Source organism: Salvelinus namaycush, chromosome 3 (assembly GCF_016432855.1).
Source record: "Salvelinus namaycush isolate Seneca chromosome 3, SaNama_1.0, whole genome shotgun sequence".
In the NCBI taxonomy this organism is placed as follows: Eukaryota; Metazoa; Chordata; class Actinopteri; order Salmoniformes; family Salmonidae; genus Salvelinus; species Salvelinus namaycush.
In genome coordinates this window covers 50,381,310-50,393,869 of record NC_052309.1, presented here as the reverse complement: position 1 = coordinate 50,393,869, position 12,560 = coordinate 50,381,310, and the positions used below count along the sequence as shown (strand labels likewise).

General features: G+C 43.6%; 1 protein-coding gene across 1 annotated transcript; it reads left to right on the top strand.

Moving 5' to 3' along the window:
- Nucleotides 1-287: 287 nt before the first annotated feature.
- Nucleotides 288-6,271, top strand: LOC120032219 (protein sprouty homolog 4-like). Its single transcript, XM_038978210.1, has 2 exons — nucleotides 288-445; nucleotides 2,556-6,271. Exon 2 carries the CDS (start codon nucleotides 2,588-2,590, stop codon nucleotides 3,542-3,544), a length of 957 nt encoding a protein of 318 aa, XP_038834138.1. The 5' UTR covers nucleotides 288-445; nucleotides 2,556-2,587; the 3' UTR covers nucleotides 3,545-6,271.
- Nucleotides 6,272-12,560: the final 6,289 nt, after the last annotated feature.

Here is a 12,560-nt window from a genome sequence, read left to right as displayed (position 1 = left end):
CATAAATAAGTAGCATGGTGTGAGACTCATTGCTGCCTCGTTCATTTAATTCTCTATGACATTGCCCTTGTGACGAAAAGCTCCCTATTCTTCCATTCATGAAATCTTGGTATTACGCTTGCGCAATGAAATTCGGAGTCCTCCCATTCATAAAAATGTAACCCCTGCATTTGAGCCCTGAGTCGTTCTGCCCTCCCATTCACAAAAAAAATCGGTCAATGCATCTGCGCAGTTTGTTCTTTACCCTCCCATTCATAAAAACCCATTTCCCCATGTAGTTGCAACATCGTATCAAAAAGCCCGTGTCCTGACCGCAGTACGCATCGAGTGGATAGTGTTTAATAATTTTTCGCCTTGTCCTTTTTTCTTTACTTGGGAGTAATATATTTGGAATATACATGCAGTCGTCAAGCTCAACAGAGAAATGCGCTGCTAGTCTGGAAAAGTAAGTTATTCTCTCGGATTTATGACGTTTTCGACATAGGCTAGGCGGGTTTGGGTATCCCTTCACGTTTTGGTTGAACAAATTAGAATACTGTTGTGTTTACTTCAGTTTTGTGGTTTATGTGGGTGCGCTGAAAAAAGCTTGCTCTTTTGCAACAAGCTGTTCCCGTATTTACACTTTGTCAATATTTAACCATGGATCCTACAAGGTTGTGGGCAAGAGATGAATAATAATACGCATAATCGTTCATTATTATAGGCTAGGTTGTAAGCCGTTTATACACATCTAAGAAATTGTGTTGTGTTTAAAAACAAACAGTCTAAGGTATAAGTAACGGACTGCTCACCATTCGCATTATTGAGGATCTTTGCGTGACGCTTCTCTGCAGCGTTTGAGCTGGCACATCATATGCATATGTCAGGTGGTTTTGTCATCTATTCCTTTAAATAACTCAACGTTTTAAAAGAAACCGTTTGTCCAATAAAATGAAGCAGTGTTTTGGTCTAAACTGTCACCCTCCTTTTATAAACCAATAGCGACTTGCGCGTAAAAAAAACAGCCTATGTTCTGTATGCGATTAGGCTATTATTGTGAATTAACGTTACTTGTCGAATGAAATGCTATCATCGTGTCTCGATTAATATTTAATCCGATTTTACATGTATTTAATATTTCTAGCGACCGTGGTGCCGCGTCGCCTCCGATTACAATCACTCAATTCACCCGCATTGAGGGGAGGGGGACACTTGTACCTTGTGTGGATTCACTAGGGTCCTACGTTTGATCAGGAGCATTTGTCCCCCTGCCAGCAATGTCGCAACAGGTTTGTTCAGTTGTTCAGGTTTGTTCTTCATAAGCTGGTATTGGCAGATCTGAGAGACACAGCATTATAGTCACAATTAGGCTATATTCAGATTCTGTGCGTATTTCTCTGGCAAATGATCTGACAATCACATAATTATTTCAATGAAATAATCTATTGAGAGATCAACACTATATGAAATATTATAAAGTTGATAGAATTCCCCTATACATGTTATTTTCTCTACATAGCCTACTCCATCATTCTTGACATATAGGCTATAGGTCGATTTTCAAACAACTCTTTAATTACTTCATACTTAATGCATTTCTACTTCCTTATGTCTAACAACCTGTAACCTACCACACTACCTTGTAGTGGCTACTATAGAGTAACTGCTGAGTAGCAACTGTTGTGTCCTGTAGATCTATTGGGAAGTTAAATAGTTGTAGTTATTGTCTAGTCTACTTACTCAATCTAGTTTTCTAGTTGCTGCATACTGGCTCGTAGTCATATGGAACTGTAGTCTGCATGCGCCAAAATAGATCATCTCCAAACACCAGTGTCTGCCTTTTGTGAAGATCAGATGGGTACATTTGTTATTTGTTTTTACTACCATGAATAATTGTTCGTTTTTTAACTACACACATTGTCTAGCCCTGTGAAACAGCCTAGGCCTACTTCATGCAATCAGTACATTTAAGAATAATTTACAACCATTAAGGAAAAATGAACACAGATCAAATGCAATAAAATCAACATTGCGCATGGATTTATGTCTTCTCACCAATCATCTAAAAAAAAAAAAAAAAGCTATATCTATTGAATCTATGACTGGTCCTTTGGTGAATGTATTTATAGCACTTAAAGTCATGTGTTAGTCTCAATCTGGTCTATGGGGCCCCTCTTGGTCTTAATCTAATTTCGCCTAGGTTGTAATTATTTTTTGCATACAAGTCTTCCAATTAATGTTGGCCTTGTGGTATTTTTTTCTCATGAGAAAGTGTGAAATGTGAATTGAGTAAATTACATATTAACGTTGATTGTATTGCATTCGAAAACAATGTATTATTAGAATTTGTTTGAAATAGCGTGCTTGTGAATATTAGTTATAAACCGATACAGGACGTTCTCTGAATGTAACTTTCATCAGTACCATCTACTGCTATGAGTCATTGTTGAGAATATAGATTTTATGCTGACTCATATTTTGTACAACCACCGACTGAGAGCCTCGTGTTAGATATGGGTTTGTGTAAGTAGGGTAGCCATTCCAGGAAGCTGACTGTCATCTCTCTGTTTCTGCAGGACTGCTAGATGTTGAGCTCTCTGTTTGCTGTATGAGGGACACAACTGCACAGATGGAGTCAAGGGTTCCCCACCACATCCCTGGAGTGTCTTCCTCCATTATATCCCAGCCGTTGCTGGACAGTAGTGTCCCCTATGGAAGGCTCCAGTACCCGCTCACCATCTTCCCCATCGACCAGATTAAGTCCTCTCACATGGAGAACGACTATATTGACAGTCCGGCTGTGGTCTCCCAGCAACCCCCCAGCCAGAAGGTTGCCAAAAGGGGGTCCCACGAGCCACTGCTAGGGGCCCCCCAGCTGGCGCGCTGCGACCCCAACGACACCACCACACACCCCTGGATCTCCTTCAGCGGGCGGCCCAGCTCCATCAGCAGTAGCAGCAGCACCTCGTCAGACCAGAGGCTGCTGGACCACGCAGCCCCTACCCCCGTGGTGGACCACAGGTCCACAGTAGTCACCACCAGGACCCTCTGTTGCGAGCCCAAGGTGCTCACTTCCAAGCCTCTGGACCTAAAGGCTGCTGCCCAGGGGGCCATGGGGGTGGACAAGAAGCACATGTTGCTGTGTGAGACATGTGGTAAGTGCCGCTGCACAGAGTGCACCCTGCCCCGGACCCTGCCTTCCTGCTGGGTGTGCAACCAGGAGTGCCTGTGCTCGGTGCAGAGCCTGGTGGACTCGGCCACCTGCATGTGCCTGGTCAAGGGCATTTTCTACCACTGCACCGAGGATGAGGACGATGAGGGCTCTTGCGCCGACCGCCCATGCTCCTGCCAACAGTCTAACTGCTGCGCACGCTGGTCCTTCATGACGGCCATGTCCCTGGTGCTGCCCTGTATGATGTGCTACCTGCCCGCCATGGGCTGTGTCAAACTGTCGCAGAAGTGCTACGATAAAACCAGCCGCCCGGGCTGCCGCTGCAAGAACTCCCAGCAGGCCTGTAAGAGTATGGAGGCCAAGGCTGGAGGCCAGGAGAAACAGTCCTCATGATACTAACTGGCTGTTGCCTTATCAATACCCTTTGGATAGACCAATCCTCCCACCTGCTGGAGGACTTCCCAAAAACTATGGTACTTACAGAAGGGTTCACACCTGTCCTTCTCAGTTCTAGTGATGTTATGCCACACGAGTTAAAATAGGTCTGTCTGCTAGATCTGTTGGCCTAGACAACTGCTTGCCTCAGAACCCATCCGTATAAGTGTAACAGACTGGTGGATTTTGTTTTATAAAATGGCTGAAGGCACAAGTCATACTCCCTCTATACGGCTCTGAATTTATAGCTTCATGATAGCTAGCTACTCCATGACAAATTGGACACCAGTTGTTTTCCCCCTAACATAAAGATATATGTTTGAGAAAATAAGCCTGTTCCAAAGCAGTTTCCCTCAAATTTTTTGCAAACTGTTGGTTTTCCTTTTTGGTAGTTTAGGATACTTCAAGTGAAACTACCACCCACTCTCCCCTATATATGAACAGTCTTTAGGTTTAAGTCCCACACAAGCTTTCCTGTTGCTAGCTTGATGTCGGGCTTTTTAGGTCAAGGTGACAACGTGAGAGGTAGTCACGTGGCTTTGGAGCGATAGTCTGTTTTTTATATTCTTGTTTGTGTGCTCGTACGATATGTAAGGTCATACCACAAGTGAGTGAAAAACTGTGTTTAGGATTGCCTGACTTGATCACTTTCTATTTCCTTAAGGGGAAACGTAATGTGGATTTTAACCTAGCTTTTACCAATCACTTCGGAAAAATTGCATGTCATGCGCTGCATGATGTAACTTAGTGCTTAACCCCAGTGCTAGATGTGGATGTGTTGTAGAAAAACCTCCTCAGGGATTGTTCCTCATCAGTAGAATTTGGTCTAGCACGTCAAAACTGCTTGAAAGCCTAGTTGACTTCACTTTGCACAAGAGGCGAAGAACCGTTTGAAAAAGGGCAAAAGGGCAACGGTGAATTATTTAGGAAGAGTGAGAGGAAATGGGTGGAAAATAGTGTTTTCAGGAAGAGGGAGAAGGTAGAGTGAAGTTGTAGCGTACCTAGCCAGCCTTAGTGAAATCCAATCTGCCACTTGCACAACCTTTTTAGATGAAGCAAACCTCTTATGCTGGACTAAAGCACAGTATTAAGTATAAAGGCGGAATGTATTTTTGCATTACTCTGTGAACTACTTTGAGTCCACATTGTATACCCCACTACTCAAAAAAAGGAGAGTTTGTCTTATGTTAGAAATATTCTTTATCTTTTTTTTCTCAACCTATTTTTGTGTCTTGCATGGAGTTCCAATGACTTTGCCAAAAGGAGTTTAGTATAGCTTGTTTAGCTGTCTAAGGGATCATATGTGTTATGCACTTGCCAAATGGTCGGAAGGCAATTGTTCTTAAAGGTACGGTGCCCTTTTTGCAGTTTGCTTCAGTTTGGCATAATTCTGTCATGTTGGTTCTAAGGTCCCCTAATAACATTAAGACCTGTCGCCTTCTCATGTTTGTACTTGTCTTGTTGCACAAAGCAGAAAACATACAGGAGAAAACACTGTTCTTAGTCTTGAATGTATAAGGCAATATTACTTTCAAATGTTTGCAATTCAATCCAAGGAAAGGTGCCAAAATTGGGAATGATTTTGTGGCTGGCAAAGCCGGGGAAAAATTGCAAATGTGTTGACAACATGTTATAGAAATAGACCTATGCAGGTGACATGCTGTTGTAAATAGTTTCAAGACACGTGTTCTTTAGAAGAGTTTTAAATGTCCTCGAAAAATTGCATGGTACATTATAACTACAATTCAGTACAAAATATATAGAGATATGTAGATATATATTTTGGGGGTAAAGTTGAAGTTGAGGGGAAGAGGGTGGGGCGGGGAAGACATATTTCTATCATAAGCACTTGACTTAGAAAAGTGTGCCCTGCAATAAAAATACCTCTGTTTATGCTATTCATGCCTCATTAGCAGGAGAGAGGCGACGCTAATTCCCAGTCCCTCAGTGCCCCTGAAACTGTGGACTCATTGAATCCACTGAAGGAATACAATTTCGGCCTATCCGGATCACCCCTTAGTCCTTTTTGTGCTCAGTGTCGCAACTTTTTTCCACTTCCCAAGTTGTCCGACAAATACCCTTGCCTTGATTGACAAATACAGCTGCTGTGCATAAATTGTCAAAACCACCGGTAGGGAAAGAGAACTCTCTCAAGCTACATTCCATTCCATCTTGTTTAATAGTGGTTGTCTTTTGCTTTTCTGCTTTTAAAAAAAATGTCTGTCTCTCACTGTGGCTAGGGTAAAATCCTTAGCTCCAAACTGCGTTAGCTTTATGTTTATACCATGTGTTTGCTGGCCTGTTAAGGTATTGAATGATGACCAACCATGACAACTCAATGATTAAACTTTTTTTCTGTTAGAATGCTGTGACTTAAACTCCATTTTGTGGTACACTGTGGCCACTAGAATTTTCTTCAACTCAATCAAAAGAACCTTTTAAACTGCTGGCTTCTGCTATTCAATTTCTTTGCCTTTGCCATGTCAATGTTGATTGAAAAAGAATCAAAAAGAAAAATTCTCACATATAACATTTTCCCTTTATAGATATATTTATTTTGAAGTTCTATTTTATATAGTATTTATTTAGATGCCAACTTTTGTTTGAAGAAAGCTTATGTCGAAACAGAATGTACATTGACATTGGAAATATATATTGTTAAATATAAACAAGTTGTGGTGTCTGTTTTTGTCTCTTGTTACTGCTATTCATCTACTTGAATCATACACAAACTGAACTCTTAGACAGACAGCAACCATATCAGTACATACTCTGGCCTTCTGCCATGTCTTTTCAAGATGCGCATGGTTAGAGGAAGATGGTTATGTTTTAAAGCTACAAAGGAGTTCAGTTTCCATAGTTAGACTTCGTTTGTCATTTTGTTGATTTGGAGCTGGAGAGTTATGGTTGAACGTTACGGAATAAAAACGTGGGTCGGAAAAAGGCTGTTTCCTGCTCATTCTCAGTGGACCAAATTAAAACTGTTAATAATTTTAAATCAAAACATTTAGCGGTAGTCACTGTTTCATTTGAATGTTTCCACTTTCTGAATTTCCTTCCTCTTAGTTTAAATTGTATTATTCTCGTATAAAAGAGCGGTAAGCCACACTCCAATTCAAGCCAGAAAAAGCAGCTTGACCCTACATTTTTCTGCAAGAAAATATTACATTTTACGGCTAATAATTCAGATATTTCCTCAGTCAGACAGAAACATGCCCTGGTCAAATTTCCAATCAAAGTCAAAGATAAGGTCTTGGTTGTGTGTAACTGTAAGTAGGAAAGACCGTGCTGAGCAAATCCTTTCTTCAATTTGGAAAAATCAGCAACATGAGAGGGTGTTATCCTTCCAAGTTGTGCGTGCAAATGCTGACTGCCTGCATAATTAAGGGGTGGTATTCTATGTCTAGATGTGAAACATTCCTTATCTCCCAACAAGCACACCACCGTACGTGGCTGGAATATCTCCCTCCACTCCGCCCCCTTCCCCTGGGCCGACCTTTGCCGATTTCCCCCCCCCAAGGCGAGGCAGGGCCTGTTTCCTGAGTGTTACCTGTGAGCACCTGGGGGAGATGAGTGAGGAGCTGAGTTGACTTCCCCTCCTGGCTGAGCTGGGGCTTCCGCTGCAGCCTGTGGCGCTGGGGCCTGTCTGTTAGAACAGGTGAGATCTGAGACAAACCTGCCTGTTTACCTGCCTGCCTGTCATCTCCCCACCCTGCGCTACCCTCCCTCCCTCCTTCCCTCCCACACACCTCCACCACATCATCAGCTCAGGCATTTAAATTGCAGCAAGTAAAGTGAACAAACCCACCTCTCTCATACAGGAGGGTGGAACCGTAATACTGGTAGGGGCAGTATTATTGTCTTAGCTAACCCCAGTATTTCTTGGCTGAGCTGTTAGGAAGTGTGTTGCTTCATGCTTAAGGTCAGTGCACAATGTTGAGAATAAGGTCGTCACACCCCTTCACACAGCATATTCTCACCCTGCAGGTTAGAACGGCTGCACTTTCTTGCTGATGGCTCCCATGTGCAGCACTTCCTAAATTCCATGATGATCAAAGCTGTGAAAATAACTGTAAAAGGGGGGTTACATGACGAATAAACAAACAGTTATGGCCGACTTCATCAAATAGAGTACCAGTTCCTATAACTTTTATTCTGGTTTGTCCTTACCCTGAGTGTACAATTCTCCGACATTTTATTTGTCACATGCGCCAAATACAACAGGTGTAGACTTTATCTTGAAATGCTTGCTTACAAGCCCTTCCCAATGATGCAGTGTTAAAAAATATTAATTGAAATAAAAATATCAACACAAGAGGAAGAAAATACACAAGAATGAAGCTGTATACAGGGAGTACCAGTACCAGATCAGTGTGCAGGGGTACAGGGTATTTGAGGTAGATACAGTGCAATCAGAAAGTATTCAGACCTTAAGAGGATCTGCAGAGAAGAACGGGAGAAACTCCACAAATACAGGTGTGCCAAGCTTGTAGCTTCCTACCCAAGAAGACCCGAGGCTGTAATCGCTGCCAAAGGTGGTTCAACAAAGTACTGAGTAAAGGGTCTGAATACAGTGCATTCGGAAAGTATTCAGACCCCTTGACTTTTTCCACATTTTGTTACGTTACAGCCTTATTCTAAAATTGATTAAATCGCTTCAGGTCAAATAGTTCAATCTTGGTTTCATCAGACCAGAGAACCCTGTTTCTCATGGTCTGAAAGTCTTTAAGTGCCTTTTGGCAAACTCCAAACGGGCTGTCATGTGCCTTTTACTGAGGAGTGGCTTCCGTCTGGTCACTCTACCATAAAGGCCTGATTGGTGGTGTGCTGCAGAGATGGTTGTCCTTCTGGAAGTTTCTCCCATCTCCACAGAGGAACTATGGAGCTCTGTCAGAGTGACCATCGGGTTCTTGGTCACCTTCCTGACCAAGGCCCTTCTCGCCTGATTGCTTAGTTTGGCCGGGCGGCAAGCTCTAGGAAGAGTCTTGGTGGTTCCAAACCTCTTCCATTTAAGAATGATGGAGGCCACTGTGTTCTTGGGGACCTTCAATGCTACAGAAATGTTTTGGTAACCTTCCCCAGATCTGTGCCTCGACACAATCCTGTCTCGGGGCTCTACAGACAATTCCTTCGACCCGACGGCTTGGTTTTTGCTCTGACATGCTCTGTCAACTGTGGGACCTTATATACTGTAGACAGGTGTGTGCCTTTCCAAATCATGTCCAATCAATTGAATTTACCACAGGTGGACTCAAATCAAATCAAATTGTATTTTTCACATACACATGGTTAGCAAATGTTAATGCGAGTGGAGCAAAATGCTTGTGCTTCTGGTTCCGACAGTGCAGTAAAATCTAACATGTAATCTAACAGTTCCCCAACAACTACCTAATGCACACAAATCTAAAAGAGGTGAATGAGAATATGTACATATAAATATATGGATGAGCGATGGCCGAGTGGCATAGATGGTATAAAATACATTATATACATATGATATGAGTGATGTAAGATATGTAAACATTGTTAAAGTGGCATTATTTAAAGTGGCATTGTTTAAAGTGACTAGTGATCCATTTGTTAAAGTGGCCAGTGATTGTATATGTATGTAGCCATGCAGGCAGCAGCCTCTGAGTTAGTGATTGCTGTTTAGCAGTCTGATGGCCTTGAGATAGAAGCTGTACTTCAGTCTCTCGGTCCCAGCTTTGATGCACCTGTACTGACCTCGCCTTCTGGAGGGTAGGGGTGTGAACAGGCAGTGGCTCGGGTGGTTGTTGTCTTTGATGATATTTTTTGCCTTCCTGTGACATTGGGTGCTATATATGTCATGGAGGGCAGGTAGTTTGCTCCCGCAGACCGCACCACCCTCTGGACAGCCTTGCAGTTGAGGGGCGGAACAGTTGCCGTACCAGGCTGTGATACAGCATGACAGGATGCTCTCTCTCGATTGTGGATATGTAAAAGTTAGTCAGGGTTTTGGGTGACAAACCAAATTTCTTCAGCCTCCTGAGGTTGATGAGGCGCTGTTGCGCCTTCTTCACCACACTGTCTGTCTGGGTGGACCATTTCAGTTTATCCGTGATGTGTACGCCGAGGAACTTAAAACTTTCCACTTTCTCCACTGCTGGCCCTTCAATGTGGATAGGGGGGTGCTCCCTCTGCTGTTTCCTGAAGTCCACGATCATCTCCTTTGTTTTGTTGACGTTGAGTGAGAGGTTGAGTGAGACGTTGTTTTCCTGACACCACACTCCGAGTGCCCTCACCTTCTCCGTGTAGGCTGTTTGTCGTTGTTGGTAATTAAGCCCACTACTGTTGTGTCGTCTGCAAACTTGATGATTGAGTTGGAGGCGTGCATGGCCATGCAGTCGTGGGTGAACAGGGAGTACAGGAGGGGGCTGAGCATGTACCCTTGTTGGGTCCGAGTGTTGAGGGTCAGCGAGGTGGAGATGTTGTTTCTTACCTTCACCACCTGGGGGCGGCCGTCAGAAAGTCCAGGACCCAATTGCACAGGGCGGGGTTGAGGCCCAGGGCCTCCAGCTTGCTGATGAGCTTGGAGGGCACTATGGTGTTGAATGCTGAGCTGTAGTCAATGAACAGAATTCTTACATAGGTATTCCTCTTGTCCAGATGGGATAGGGCAGTGTGCCGTGTGATGGCGATTGCATTGTCTGTGGACCTGTTAGGGCGGTGTGCAAACTGAAGTGGGTCTCGGGTGGCCGGTAAGATGGAGGTGATAGGGTCCTTGATTAGTCTCTCAAAGCACTTCATGATGACAGAAGTGAATGCTATGGGGCGGTAATCATTTGGTTCAGTTATCTTTGCCTTCTTGGGTACGGGAACAATGGTGGCCATCTTGAAGCATGTAGGGACAGCAGACTGGGATAGGTAGCGATTGAATATGTCCGTAAACACACCAGCCAGCTGGTCTGCGCCTGCTCTGAGGACGCGGCTGGGGATGCCGTCTGGGCCAGCAGCCTTGCGAGATTTAACACGTTTAAATGTTTTACTCACGTCAGCCGCTGAGAAGGAGTGGGGGGGCGCAGTTCTTGTTAGCGTGCCGCGACGGTTGCACTGTATTATCCTCAAATCGGGAAAAGAAGGTGTTTAGTTTGTCTGGAAGCATGATGTCGGTGTCCGTGACGTGGCTGGTTTTCTTTTTGTAGTCCGTGATTTCCTGTACACCCTGCCACATACGTCTCGTGTCTGAGCCGTTGAATTGTGACTCCACTTTGTCCCTGTACCGGCATTTCACTTGTTTGATTGCCTTGCGGAGGGAATAAAAACACTGTTTATATTCAGCCATATTCCCAGACCTATTTCCATGGTTAAATGTGGTGGTTCAAACTTTCAGTTTGCGCGAATGCCGCCATCCATCCACGGTTTCTGGTTAGGGTAGGTTTTAATAGTCACAGTGGGTACAACATCTCTAATGCACTTCATTATAAATTCACTCACAGAGTCAGCGTATAGGTTGATGTTATTCTCTGAGGCTGACCAGAACATATCCCAGTCCGCGTGATCAAAACAATCTTGAAGGGTGGATTCCGATTGGTCAGACCAGCTTCGAATGGTTCTAGTCACTGGTACATCCTGTTTGAGTTTCTGCCTATAAGACGGTAGGAGCAAGATGGCGTCATGGTCTAATTTGCTGAAAGGAGTGCGGGGGAGGGCTTTGTATGCATCGCAGAAGTTAGAGTAGCAGTGGTCGAGTGTATTACCCCCGCGCGTAGTGCAATCAATATGCTGATAGAATTTAGGTAGCCTTGTTCTCAAATTTACTTTCTAAAAATCAAAAATCCCCAGCTACAATAAATGCAGCCTCAGGATATATGCTTTCCAGTTTACTTAGAGTCCAGTGAAGTTCCTTTAGGACCATCTTGGTGTCTGCTTGAGGGGGAATGTACGCAGATGTGATGATAACTGATGAGAATTTTCTTGGAAGGTAATATGGCCTGCATTTGATTGTGCGGAATTCTAGGTCGGGTGAGCAAAAGGACTTGAGTTCCTGTATGTTGTTATGATTACACCATGAGTCGTTAATCATGAAGCATACACCCCCCGCACTTCCTCTTCCCAGAGAGGTGTTTATCTCTGTCGGCGGGATGCATGGAGAAGCCTGGTGGCTGACCCGATTCCGACAACATATCCCGAGAGAGCCATGTTTCCGTGAAACAGAGAATGTTACAATCTCTGACGTCTCTCTGGAAGGCAACCCTTGCTCGAATTTCATCTACCTTGTTGTCAAGAGATTGGACATTGGCGAGTAGTATACTCGGGAGTGGTGGGCGATGTGCACGTCTACGGAGCCTGACCAGGAGGCCGCTCCGTCTGCCCTTTCTGCGGCGCCGTTGTCTTGGGTCGGCTTCTGGGATTAGATCAATTGTCCTGGGTAGTGGTCCAAACAGAGGATCCGCTTCGGAAAGTCGTATTCCTGGTCGTAATGTTGGTAAGTTGACGTCACTCTTATATGCAATAGTTATTCCCTGCTGTATGTAATAATACTTAAGATTTCCTGGGGTAATAATGTAAGAAATAATACATAAAAAAGCAAAATACTGCATAGGCACCATCTTACTCCAATCAAGTTGTAGAAACGTCTAAAGGATGATCAATGAAAACAGGATGCACCTGACACCAATTTCGAGTCTCATAGCAAAGGGTCTGAATGCTAGTTTTTTTGTTTAGAAATTTGCAAAAATTCAAAAAAACAGTTTTTGCTTTGTTATTATGGGCTATTGTGTGTAGATTGCTGAGGAGATTGCTGATTTTTATTTATTTAATCAATTTTAGAATAAGGCTGTAACGGAAAGAAAATTAGGAAAAAGTCAAGGGGTCTGAATACTTCCCGAATGCACTGTATGTACATCAAATCAAATCAAACTTTATTTAACTTTATGCGCCAAATACAAGCCCTTAACCAACAGTGCAGTTCAAGAAGAGTTAAGATAATATTTACCAAATGGACTAAAGTAAA